General features: G+C 34.7%; 1 protein-coding gene across 1 annotated transcript; it reads right to left on the bottom strand.

Annotated features, from left to right (window-relative positions):
* Positions 1 to 607: 607 nt before the first annotated feature.
* Positions 608 to 5295, bottom strand: LOC125247681. Its single transcript, XM_048159119.1, has 4 exons — positions 5065 to 5295; positions 2734 to 2949; positions 1777 to 1887; positions 608 to 896 (listed from the first exon to the last, which is right to left on the bottom strand). The coding sequence occupies exons 1-4, from the start codon at positions 5189 to 5191 to the stop codon at positions 715 to 717; spliced, it is 636 nt and encodes a 211-aa protein (XP_048015076.1). The 5' UTR covers positions 5192 to 5295; the 3' UTR covers positions 608 to 714.
* Between the last annotated feature and the right edge of the window lie 9007 nt (positions 5296 to 14302).

Below are 14302 nucleotides of genomic sequence, written 5' to 3'. Positions count from 1 at the left end.
TTAATTGTAATGTGATGATCAGGGGCCGTATTCACAAAACATCTTAAGGCTAAAAGTAGCTCGATTTAGGAGAAACTCTTAAAAATAATGGGCGTGTCAGTCTTAATTTTAGGAATCCTAAATTTTTGCTCTAAGAGTATTTCACAAAGCATTTTAGTGCTAAAACTAGCTCCTAAATCTGTGAAACATTAGTCAAGAGGACTCCTAAATCACTAAGACCAAATCACAAACAGTCCTAATCCACCCAAAGACACTGAACACCATTGAGGCAACAGCGATAGAGCCTTGGGTGCTGAACCTTTTCTTCATAAATGCAATACACTTTGATTTATAGATTTGAATCTACGATGAGACGCCAAAAAAAAAAATCTTTAACAAATAGATATATATTGTCAAATTACCTGTGGCAGTGGTTTTCATGAGTTCACATTTACAAATGATTGAATAGAGTAAATATATATATATATATATATGCTAAGTGTATTTGGTGTGCTGTCCAATGGGATCGAGGAATTTTTTTTGGGATAAATTCCAAGCTCGGAGCCCCCTTGGACAGCACACCAAATACACTTAGCATATATATATATATATTTACTCTATTCAATCATTTGTAAATGTGAACTCATGAAAACCACTGCCACAGGTAATCAGACAATATTTATTTGTTAAAGTTTTATTTTTGGCGTCTCATCATAGATTTAAATGTATCATTATTCACTGAGGCTGCTGCATATCAAATAACAGATTATCCATAGAGCGAGACCTGGGAATTTTTTTATCTTCATCTTCAGGTAGAGGTGGTCTTCGTTTGGCTCCTACATGTTCATCTTCATCTTCATCTTCAGAGTATTTTCGTTTGCATTCCTTTACTGAAATTGAACATCCAGCTGTGAGGGCTAAAGTGGAGCAGAACAACAGAATATCCATCAGAAACTCAATGATACTGAATCTTGAATCTTGTGTGAAGGATCAATAATTCAAGATGTTTCACACTGATCATAATACAGTTTATATTAATATTATGTAGGAGATCTGTGGGATAATTGTTCATTTCTGTCAGTTTTTATATGAACATGTTTTACACTAGATGTGTTCATCAGAAAGATCAACAATAACACGATTATGAAGATCAAAACTCAGTGAAAAATGTTTTGAACAACATTCTATAAATTGTATGAAATCATGTACAGTAAAGCATAAGATGATAATCTTCCCAGATAACACAGAGCCCATTAGATTATGAAAACATTATTTCTGAAGTTTTTCTTGTTTATGTGAAGGTTAGCAAAACATTAACGATTTATACGTATCATTATTATCATTTTACAAACATCATGGGAATGTTACTTCTGAATGCTTTGAAACAAGTAATAACATTTAAAAAACACTAGACAAACATTCAACAACATGTTTTAGAAAAATGATCAATGAACAATGTATAACTGTTTTTGTGCTGATGTTTTGAGAACATTATTAAAGCCCATAACATTGAACAAAGGTTCTGTTAATGTTACTGCAGGAACGTTTGTTCATAGCGTTGAGATAACCTTGACAGAACGTTCCCTGGTAGCTGGGTAGATTAAAACTGATGATAACTGACACTGGTCTGGTGTTCCTGTCACTGTGTAGACGGCATTAAAATGCAATAAAAGTAGTTTAAGAGCAGAATTCACTAAAGCATTAATAATATAAATCACTGCTGTAGAGAAAACAAGTTTGTCTTGAGTGACGACATGAAGAGTCAGACTGAACACTAGTAATGAACACTGATGTTACCTGAACCAACCAAATGCATCTCAATCTCATGGATAGTGGATCCTTCTCTTATGCCATAATATCCAAGAGTTTGATCATCCTTCAGGTACTCTGTTACTGTGAGTCTGAGCCCTGAAAAACAACAACTACGTGAGAAACAGCAAACATCAACAGTGAAGACGAATCTTTTCATCATCAAGAGGAGTTTCCTGTATGTTAATTAGCAACATTTTTACTACAGACGCCTCGACTGCAACTTTCTTGGCTGATTCTGATTTTTGATTTGTTTGTTAGTGTGATCTGCTGATACCGATTTTCTTTCTAAAAAGTATTATTGACAACATATACAAACAAAAATATACTTTCCTTCAACACAGTATTATTTTCATTGTAAAAAATCAGTAATAAAATAAGAACAAATTGCAAACAAATAAATTCAACAGAATAAACAGAGCTAAAGTGAACTAAGTTAACTAACATGAACTAACCATGAGCAACACATTTGTTACTGTATTTACTAATCTTCATTAGTGTTAATGTAAATTCAGTTGTAGTAAATGTTGAAATTAACATTAACAAAGATTAATAAATGCTGTAGAAGTGCAGTTCATTATTAGTTCATGTTAACTAATGAACATTACTGTAAAGTGTTACCATGAAATTAAAATAATCAAATGTAAATAACACTGGATAGTCTTCATTGTAAAAATTAAATACAGATTAATGCTTTAAATTAAAGTTATAAAACATATTCAGTCAAGAGCATGTTAATCATGACAGACAGCAGCAGGTTTATTAGGCTGCTGTCACTTTAAGAGCTTATTCACTGATCCAATATACTGTTACACATCACACGTTATCTTTCTTCACTATTTGACAATCCAAAACTTACTAGTATTTAACTGAATACTCGCCAAGAAGGGCATTTTGACATAATTGTGTATGTATTTGACTGTTTAAGCACATTTTTGTACTCACAAGGAAACAGAGAGAAGAATGAACAATTGGTCACCAATCCGGGCCGATCATGAGGAAAATCGACCGATTCTGATCCCTGGCCGGTCGATTGATTTGAAATATCTCCAGAACATCCAGGTTCAAGCTCTTGAACAGATTCATGTTTTCTGTCACAGTCACTTCGTGTTTGATCATCCGCAGGTTCCTTGAGTATGTAAAGTTTTATGTATCTGCGCCCTGTGAAAACAACAATAAACATCAGTGTCATTTCATCATTAACACGGGTTTACTGTAGCTAATGAACAACATTTACACTACAAATATAACAGTTAAAATCAGGGTTACTGTAGTAAATGATGGTTAATTTTCGTTATTTCATACAAGGTCTTTCACTTGATCTGGGGCCGTATTCACAAAACATTTGATCTTACCACTAAGAGTTCTCCTAAATAGCAGTAAAAGTTCTTAGCTAAGAGTTTTCTCTTAAAACCTATTCACAAAGCTGCTGAGACCAACTTTTACTAAGGAATAGACTGAAGTCTTAAGCTAAGAGTAAGGGCGGGGTTGACCTCGTTGCTATGGAGTAAACACACAGTGATTGGCTGATGGGGGAGGAGTCAGTGATCTAATCATAGAAATATTGTAGAATGAGGCGTCATGTTTCCATATTAAAATAAAGGTTTAAAATACAAATGTTGCCATATTCAAAATAAAATGTTGCCATAAAATGTAGGCTAAGTGTCACTAATTAAACTAGTATATACAGTTAATATATATATATTTACAGTACAGTCCAAAAGTTTGGAACCACTAAGATTTTTAATGTTTTTAAAAGAAGTTTCGTCTTCTCACCAAGGCTGCATTTATTTAATTAAAAATACATTAAAAAACAGTAATATTGTGAAATATTATTACAATTTAAAATAACTGTTTTCTATTTAAATATATTTGACAAAGTAATTTATTCCTGTGATGCAAAGCTGAATTTTCAGCATCATTACTCCAGTCTTCAGTGTCACATGATCCTTCAGAAATCATTCTAATATGCTGATCTGCTGCTCAAGAAACATTTATGATTATTTTCAATGTTGAAAACAGTTGTGTACTTTTTTTTTCAGGATTCCTTGATGAATGGAAAGTTCAAAAGAACAGCATTTATCTGAAATACAAAGCTTCTGTAGCATTATACACTACCGTTCAAAAGTTTGGGGTCAGTAAGAATTTTTATTTTTATTTTTTTGAAAAGAAATTAAAGAAATGAATACTTTTATTCAGCAAGGATGCATTAAATCAATCAAAAGTGGCAGTAAAGACATAGATAATGTTACAAAAGATTAGATTTCAGATAAACACTGTTCTTTTGAACTTTCTATTCATCAAATAATCCTGAAAAAAAATATTGTACACAAATATTTTGTACAATTGTACACATTAAATGTTTCTTGAGCAGCAGATCAGCATATTAGAATGATTTCTGAAGGATCATGTGACACTGATGTTTTTTTTTTTGGCGCCTCATCATAGATTCACATCTATAAATCATAATGTATTGCATTTATGAAGAAAAGGTTCAGCACCCAAGGCTCTATCGCTATTCGGTTGTTAAGTCTGACGTCACGCGGCAGCGCTTCCGGGTCCTAAAGCTCTATCTCATACCACAAGAAAACAACAAATGGTGCTAATATACATACACGATGTGGTGTAATACTACAAAAAATATATAATTATAACCTTTATCTCCATACCAAAATTCCAGATGGCCAGACAATGATTCATCTTTTATAAATCGTTAAAATATTAATATCTGTGACACTATGAGCACGGAGACTGTTGTGTAGACTGTGATTATTTAAAATGTTTAACTTTTTTAAATGATTGATGTTTAATATGAATAAATAGCGCTCATAAACGGCCGTCGATGGCATTCTCAAGTGAAACGAGTCGAGGCTTGGAACCGGAAACGGCGTTCCTTACGTCACGATTTAACAAGTGTTCAGTGTCTTTGGGTGGATTAGGACTGTTTGTGATTTGGTCTTAGTGATTTAGGAGTCCTCTTGACTACTCCTAACGTTTCACAGACATAGGAGCTAGTTTTAGCGCTAAAATGCTTTGTGAAATACTCTTAGAGCAAAAATTTAGGACTCCTAAAATTAGGACTGACACGCCCATTATTTTTAAGAGTTTCTCCTAAATCGGCAAGTTAGGAGCTACTTTTAGCCTTAAGATGTTTTGTGAATACGGCCCTGATTAATCTGATTAATCGACATTCAAACATTTATAAACTTTTCTTTCATATTTAAATCAGTTATTATGTTGTTTCTGAATCACAGAACGGTGACGTGATCGACTTACGTCCAACATCAGGACAGAATCTTCTTCTGAACTCTTCAACATTCATGTTCTTCAGCTCCTCCTCTGAATCCACATACACTCTTCTTTCATCTCCATTCATATTTTTTATAATAACACTGCAGCTCATTTTGAACGATTTCAGAATTAATGTAGACTTCAAAATGAATATTGAATTAATATAGCGCAGTCAGTGATGCTCCGCCCACTTTCCCAAAGGTGTTTCTTCCTCTTCTTCTTCGTTGGTGTTTAACGGAAGTTAGCATCTGATTTGCTGCATTACTGCCACCTTCTGTTCTGGATCCCGTTTATTTCACAGTCTGGTTTCCTTTAGGAAATGAAATAGACATTCACTCCCTTGTCTGCTGTCTGTACTCTCTAAAATACTCTTTAATATACAGGCTCTTACTGCTCCTACAAACTCTGAAGCTCTGATATCATAGTTTTGATGCTGATCGACAGGCAATACACCCATAATCTACTCTTAACCTTATTAAAGCTATATAAATATTAATATAAAGCTGTAACATAGCTCCTATATTAGTCCTGAAAGACATCTTATGACATTTATCACTTTTCTCATTTATGTATATTTTATAAGTTGTTTTCATGTCAATTTTCCATCAAAATATAAACTTTTTCAGGTCAATTCCCACACGATTAATATTTCCAGGATCAGCTTCATTCAGGTCTGGAGGGACGAGTGTTTTCTTCATGATTGTGTTCATCACAGATTATCTGTCTTCATATCTATGATAACTCATGTTGAACGAGCTCAAACTGTGTGATTGAACAGGAGCTGAATTCAGTGACCTTTGACCTGAGAGTGTTTGATTCAGACTCTTACTTTCGTTCCGTCGAGTCTGTGATCAAACTCTGATTCTAGTTATGGATTATTTCACCTGAACCGTGTTTGATTCCTTTGCTTTCTTCAGTTCATGATCATAAAGAGTCAAACATTTAATGATCTGTGAGTATTTCACACATTTATACACTAATTCTGTAAAACTATTCTGTCAGCACAACATAATTATACAAAAGATCAATGCATTTATTTCAGGAAACTGATTTATTAATAATTAATCGAGCTTAGTTATAGACATGAGAATAAAACACTCATCAATCACTGCAGTGAGCTTAAAATATCACTCATTTTATTCACTTTAATGACAAAAAAAAACGCTCATTTCTGTCCATTTTAGTGTCAACACAAAGTTTCTGAGAACTTCTACACTATATATGATGTAAGTATCAATAGTGATTAATGTGTTCACTTTAAAGACCCGGATGATGCACTGAATCAACAGAAAAACTGAAGCTTCATTCACTCGACTGATTTAATTATGCAGATGAGGGGCGGAGCTTCAGACGCCGATGATGAATGATAAATTAGATGGGTGAAAATTAGCTTTTAGCTAAATCCGTACAATGCATGGAATGTAAACATTTATGTTAAAAATTGTACATGGTCCCTTTATAAATAAATAAAGTAAAGTAAGTAAGGAATAAAACAACATTATAAAACTCATACACTACACGGATGAGTACATAGTACATGTATAAGTGCATGCATAGTGTCTAATCACATACAGTAGTGTATAGAGTGTCATTTGAGACACAACTTCTGACATTTTCATCGCAAAGAAAACAGTCCAGTATTAATGTTCAGGACAGAGAACTGTCAATCATACAGCGTGTGTCATGTGATCATCAGTCAGAGAAAGATCAACAATAACACAATTGTGAAGAACAAAAAAATGTAAACAAACCAACTTTCTGTACATCACTGAACAGTAAAAGATATGATGATAACGGCCTGAATCTGAGATGTTGTGCTGATGTTTTGAGAACATTATTGAAGAACAGGTAACATTGAACGAATGTAATATTAAAGGTGCAGTATGTAATATTTTCTGTCCACTAGAGGTCGCTAGAAGCCTATTAAAATAAAAGGCGTAGCTTGATGACGGCAAGTTTGAGCGCTGAATCTTGGGACATGTGGTCTCCACCTCAACGGACGGTGCAAAACAATTGGGATAAGACTCGGGCAGAAATCATGTTCATGGATGTGATTATTAACGTTACTGTAGTATGAAGCAGAGCAGGAGCGAGTGTTGTGGAGCTGAACGAGGAGCTGGAGCGATTGATCAACACACGCCTCACGAGCAGCGGGACTTTTATTATGACACAGTCGCCGGCGCCGCTTCTGCTTTTCCGGTCATGAGTATGAGGTAACGCAGCTCTGTTTATCATATTAGATACATTTGAGAGTGTTGAAAATGATGTTATAACGTTACTCTGTGCGTTCGCTCAGCGGCTGCTGTGAGACACTGTTACACACTGCAGTAAGACTTTAACGTTACTGTTTGTTCATAATGTTGAGAGAATCTTGACAGAACGTTCTCCGTTATCTGGTTAGTTAAAATACTAGTTAAAACAGTCAATAAATACTGATAAGAGTTTCATCCGTCGTTGGTGTTGAGGATTTCCTCAGACAGTGAATCTGAAGTTCATGGACTCTGGGGTTTCTCAGGCATCCTCACGGTTACATACTTGATCTCAAACTTCCTCATTGGTACAAGTTTTTCCATAGACATAGACCTTGGCAATGGAGAATCATTTATTTCCTTCTTGGGACCTTGGGGATATATGACACCTGATGTGGAAGAGAACAACAAAAGATCCGTCAGAAACAATATTTCAGAAAGTTTTACACTCATAATAAAGCTGACGCTTGTCTGATGTGATTTATAGCGTACAAAATAATGCAACAGAGAATTTAGTTTGGAGCAGAATTCACTCAAGTCTCCCTGATATAAAGACAACTTTCATTTAATGACATGATGGTCAGACTGAGTATAGAAACTGTAATTTAATTTACATTGTTCTCGCTTCTGATGAATAATAACGCCGTTTCTGACGCCACAAGAACCGAGAGTTTGATGATCCTCCAGTCGCTTGTTTTCGTAGACAAGCTCGTAATGTCCATCTGTGAGAAACAGCGACATCAGAGCATGTTTTAATATCATTTTCACACGACAGTAACCATAGAAACAGAGCTCGACTCACATCCATCATCTTCAGGACAGAATCTTCTTCTGAACTCTTTCACAGTCATGATCTTCATCTCCTCTGAATCCACACACACTCTCCTCTCCTCTCCATCTTCAGCTTTTATCATCACACTGCAGCTCATGTTGATTCCTCCTCTTCTTCTAATCCTGTATAGAGTCGTGTTACTGCCCTCCTCAGTCCAGCAGAAGAACTCCAGCCAGTATCTCCAGCTGCAGACCCGGTGTGTGTCCATTCATTGACATTAAGCATGACATAAAATTTTGCTCTTTGTACATCATGATATCTTACACATATATGAACAGAAAAGTGACTGTATTTAAAAGGATTGCTGTTAAATATTGTAGACATCGATCCGATCAAAATCCATGTAAAAACAACTCATGTTTAACAAAAGAAAATGACTTGGTGCAAATATGACTGTTTATTGAAGATATTACATTGCTGTCTATGGACGAGTCATAAACCTCTCAGATTTCATCAAAAATATCTCAATCTGTGTCCTGAAGATGAATGAAGGTCTTACGGGTGTGGAACGACATGAGTGAGTGATTAATGACAGAATAATGCATCAAGAAGACCAAACTGTGACTCCTGATTAACCCTCCAGCTGCACATCAGCTCTTCATTACACCTTCATGGACAGATCTGGGCACAAATGTCCAATTTATTTATTAAAATAAATCTTATATCACTATTTTCAATTTTTCAACCATTTTCAACTATCAGTTTATGCATTTTTTTGTTATTTTTGAATTTATTTACCTCCAAAAGTACCATATTTATTATGTTGTTATGTTAAAGGGATAGTTCACCCAAAAATGAAAATGTGATGTTTATCTGCTTACCCCCAGCGCATCCAAGATGTAGGTGACTTTGTTTCTTCAGTAGAACACAAATGATGATTTTTAACTCCAACCGTTGCGGTCTGTCAATCGTATAATGCGTGTCAATGGGAACTTCATCTATAAGAGTAAAAAAACATGCATAGACAAATCCAAATTAAACCCTGCGGCTCGTGACGACACATTGATGTCCTAAGACACGAAACGATCGGTTTGTGCGAGAAACCGAACAGTATTTATATCATTTTTACCTCTAATACACCACTATGTCCAACTCCGTTCAGCTTCCGGTGTGTGAGGTCTGATCGCGCTCTGACAACGGAAGTGCACTCATAAGCACGAGACATCCCCTGCAACCCAATGTGCATCCTATCCATCCTAAATAGTATTGAATATTACTAGTGTCACATACTATTTAGGATGGACAGTATGCACATTTCCCTGTTCTCAAGGAACCATGGTTACATGCGTAACCTGAGACGTTTTCTTTGAATTGAAAACACAAGGTTGTGGTTAGGCCACTTCCCTATTTCTGTTTTCTAAATGGAAGGCGGGATTGGAAATAGATTAAAAAATAATCGAATCCTTGATCCCCACCTTCCATTTAGAAAACAGAAATAGAGAAGTGGCCTAACCACAACCTCGTGTTTTCAATGAATCTATACAAAAGAAGAAGAAGAACCTCGTGTTTAGCCTACTGGGTCACATCTAAAATTCATTTTAATTTATAGATTGCGTCTGGAAAAGCACATTCAAATGAGTAACCCTCTCTGTCACCAGGATTTATATCGGGGGAGAATAGGAGTGTGCGTGTTGAAGAATATTACCATCAGAAAGATAAAAAGGCATCCATTTTGTGATGAATGTAAGTGTTGTTTTTCTATTCTAATGGTGCTTCTGCAATGCAAAATATACACATAAAGAAAGTCGGTAGCACTTTATTTTACAGTCCTGTTCCGCATGTGCATGTGTTATGAACTTTTAAAGGTCTAGGGTTAGAACGTAACATTTAGATATTATATTGCTGTAATGTAGTACAAAATCAAGTGTTGAATTCACGCCAAATAACAAAAGAGATACAAGGTATGACAGGCTCCAACTTAAACACGAATAAAGTGAACAAAAATGAGTGATATTTTAATCTCACTGCAGTGATTGATGAGTGTTTTATTCTCATGTCTATAACTAGACTCGTTATATTATTAATAAATCAGTTTCCATCCAAACTCTTTATTAATTGTACCAAAATGTCTCAGTGTGGATTCATTGCCAAAACAAGTGACTGAAATCTTCCTCAGCAGAGCGACAGAAAGAACAATTCACTTCAATATCTGACTTATATTACTTAAGAAACACTGTAACATCTGTGAATTAATTTAAATGTTATTTCTTTTTACTTACTTAAGTAAGCAGATACTTATGAGACAAAGATCACACTTTTTTATTATTTATTCAAATCCGATGGCTCATTATCTTATAAGTACTACACCTTGTAGAATAACGTGCAACAAGAAAATCTGTATATTTGAATGTTGATTTAGCTCTTATCAGTTGAAAGACCGCAAAGAAAACCAACAATTCTGAAGCATCTGTGTCTGATGATGATGATGATGATGTTTCTTTCATAGATGAAGACAGCAGACTCGTCTGCGGTGTAAAACAGCTATCATGTGTATTTCGTACACGTTACAGTGCCATTCAACACAACAGGAGACCACCACACACTGGAGGAAGAGGTGTGTAAAAACTGTTGAAAAAGCTGTCACTAGAACACTGTCTCAGAAACTAGTTTCAAAAGTCCACAAATGCATGTTTTCTCTTGGGGTTTTAATAGGAATATAGTGACTTTACAATAAGGTTAATGATTTAACAATAAAGTTGCCATGAAATCAAATTTAAAGGTACTTATAGACAAATTGATGTCAACAGAAATCGCTCATCTTGTGTTCTTCTGCTCCATTCATCTCTCACAGGTTCAGGTCCATCTAAATTGGACCGTGAAGGAATGTCCAGGACCAGATCTATGGACATATTAACCCTTAGCTTGTAAATCCATCAAACTCACACTCAGGAAGAGGACGTTTCAAGCATGTTGCAGTATTAATTATAATTTTTTTTTACCAATGTTTCTTTATTTATATGTGAATACTGAACACAACCCTTCAATTTTCTTATGTTTATTAAATCACTTGAATATTTTTTAGTTTGTGAGAATTTATTCCCCTTCCTTGTCTTTTCAATGGCTAAATCATTTTAAATGTTCTGCAAGTGATTTCAATATAATAACCTCAATAACCTCAAAACTAGAGTGAAATCACAGGAATAGAGAGGGCTCACTATCAATATATTTATGAGCAAACTATCAATATATTGATCAGGATTATGAGAGGCTGAACTACATTAAACATCATTATTCACTGAGGCTGCTGCATATCCAACAGCAGATTATAGAGCGAGTGGGAACTTTATCATCATCTTCTGACAATAATGGGTCTGTGAGAGATGATGTGGAGCAGAACAACAGAAGATCTGTCAGAAACTCAATGATACTGAATCTTGAATCTTGTGTGAAGGATCAATAATTCAAGATGTTTTACACTCATCATAATACAGTTTATATTATTATTTATTATTATTATATAGTCACGTGATTTCAGCAGTTTGACACACGATCCGAATCATGATTCAACACAGAAGATTCATAACGCTCCGAAGCTTCCTGAAGCAGTGTTTTGAAATCGGCCATCACTATATAAGTCGTTATTTAGTTTTTTTGGCGCACCAAAAATATTCTCGTGGCTTTATTATATTAATATTGAACCACTGTACTCACATGAACTGATTTAAATATGTTTTTAGTACATTAATGGATCTTGAGATAAGAAATGACATTGCTCCCTATGAAGGCCTCACTGAGCCATCGGATTTCATCAAAAATATCTTAATTTGTGTTCTGAAGATCAACGAAGGTCTTACGGGTCTATGAGGGTGAGTAATTAATGACAGAATTTTCATTTTTGGGTGAACTAACCCTTTAAGAGCAAAAATCACTAAAGTAGATCACTGCTATAGAGACGTTTGTCTTGAGTGACGACATAAAGAGAGTCAGACTGAAGATTATAAATGAACACTGATGTTACCTAAACCACTAAAGTGTTGTTCAATCTCAAGAATAGTAGATCCTTCTCTTATGCCATAAGAACCCAGTGTTTGATCATCCTCCAGTCTCTTGTCTGAGGAGAGCAGGCTGTGTATGTCACCTATGGAAAACAAGAAGTACGTAAGAATCAGCAAACATCATTTCATCATTAAGAAGAGTTTCCTGTAGGATAATTAGTGATGCGAAAACTTGAGAAAAAAAATGAGATTCAGGCTGTGATAACGTTGATGAAAAATTATTTATTCATTACAATTAAATTTAGCCTCACACGCAAACTTTAATCGATAATGAAAACATTTAATAAAACCAAAAGGTAAAATAACCATCATAAAGGAGTAGTCAATAGTTAATAATAAATTTAGAGTATTGTATCTAATAGATGAAGATCAAAAAGAATTAAAACATTTGCAGATAAGAGACAAGAAACAGAAGCCAAGGAGAGCAAAGGAGGGAAAAAGCAAAATTATCAACAACTCAGTCCATATTATACCATAAGCATACAGGGAGATTCCCAACCCACTCAAACTGATGTTTTTGTTAAAATAAAAGGTTAAATAATTTCACCCATTACGTCATCCACTGGTCCAGTGTCAAAAATAGTTGTTTTAACCCTTAGGGAATTTTGCAAATCTTGCACTGTTAAATGCAATGATAACAGACATATTTTGATCAGATTCAAATCTGAAACACATCACTTCTGCAGTACTTGGCAATATCTAACCACACTGAAAACACTTAAAGAACAACTGAACATAACAAGCATACATACTCTATAGTAGAATAACCAAAAAGGAGTATGATAACAAATAAATACTTGAAAATATGATGAGAATTAATATATAAAGTAGAAGTACATAAATATATAAAATCAAAAGTAAAATTGATAAATCATAAGCCACAAATGATTAACATAAATATTAATAAATGCATTCGGATCCACCAATTAGCAACATTTTTACTGTTGTCACATATCTCCAGAACATCTTCCATGTTCAAGCTCACTTTTCCTAATGTTTAAATCATTTTCACACATCATGATGTTATGTTAAATCACAGAATCACAGCTGTACAGAAACACAGAAGAGTTCGACTTACTTTGATGTTCAGGACAGAATCTTCTTCTGAACTCTTTCACAGTCATGTTCTTCAGCTCCTCCTCTGAATCCACACACACTCTCCTCTCACGTTTTCGCCGCACATCTTTTATAATAACACTGTAACTCATTTTGAACTAATTCAGAATTAATATAGTGTTTAAAACGAGTATAAACTCACTATTGCACAGTGTTTGGTTCTGCTTTCGGTCTTGTGAACTCAGTCAGTGAGAAAGAAGGAGAGACGGTTCTCTCTTCTCATGCCTTCACGTGCTTCTTCTTCTCTAAAAACTTCTGAAGTCGTGGTTGAACGAGCTCAAACTGTGTGATTGAACAGGAGCTGAATTCAGTGACCTTTGACCTGAGAGTGTTTGATTCAGAGACTCTTACTTTCGTTCCGTCGAGTCTGTGATCAAACTCTGATTCTAGTTATGGATTATTTCACCTGAACCGTGTTTGATTCCTTTGCTTTCTTCAGTTCATGATCATAAAGAGTCAAACATTTAATGATCTGTGAGTATTTCACACATTTATACACTAATTCTGTAAAACTATTCTGTCAGCACAACATAAATATACATAAGATCAATGCATTTATTTCAGGAAACTGATTTATTAATAATTAATCGAGTCTAGTTAAACTCCAGAGAATAAAACACTCATCAATCACTGCAGTGAGCTTAAAATATCACTCATTTTATTTACTTTAATGACAAAAAACACTAATTTCTGTCCATTTTAGTGTCAACACAAAGTTTCTGAGAACTTCTACACTATATATGATGTAAGTATCAATAGTGATTAATGTGTTCACTTTAAAGACCCGGATGATGCTCTGAATCAACAGAAAAACTGAAGCTTCATTCACTCGCCTGATTTAATTATGCAGATGAGGGGCGGAGCTTCAGACTCTGATGATGAATGATAAAATAACATTATAAAACTCACACACTACATGGATGAGTACATAGTACATGTATAAGTGCATGCATAGTGTCTAATCACGTACAGTAGTGTATAGTGCGTCATTTGGGACACAACTTCTGACATTTTCATCGCAAGCTAAACTT

The sequence above is a fragment of the Megalobrama amblycephala genome, linkage group LG15, assembly GCF_018812025.1.
Source record: "Megalobrama amblycephala isolate DHTTF-2021 linkage group LG15, ASM1881202v1, whole genome shotgun sequence".
In the NCBI taxonomy this organism is placed as follows: domain Eukaryota; kingdom Metazoa; phylum Chordata; class Actinopteri; order Cypriniformes; family Xenocyprididae; genus Megalobrama; species Megalobrama amblycephala.
This window is presented reverse-complemented; position numbering and strand designations above follow the sequence as displayed.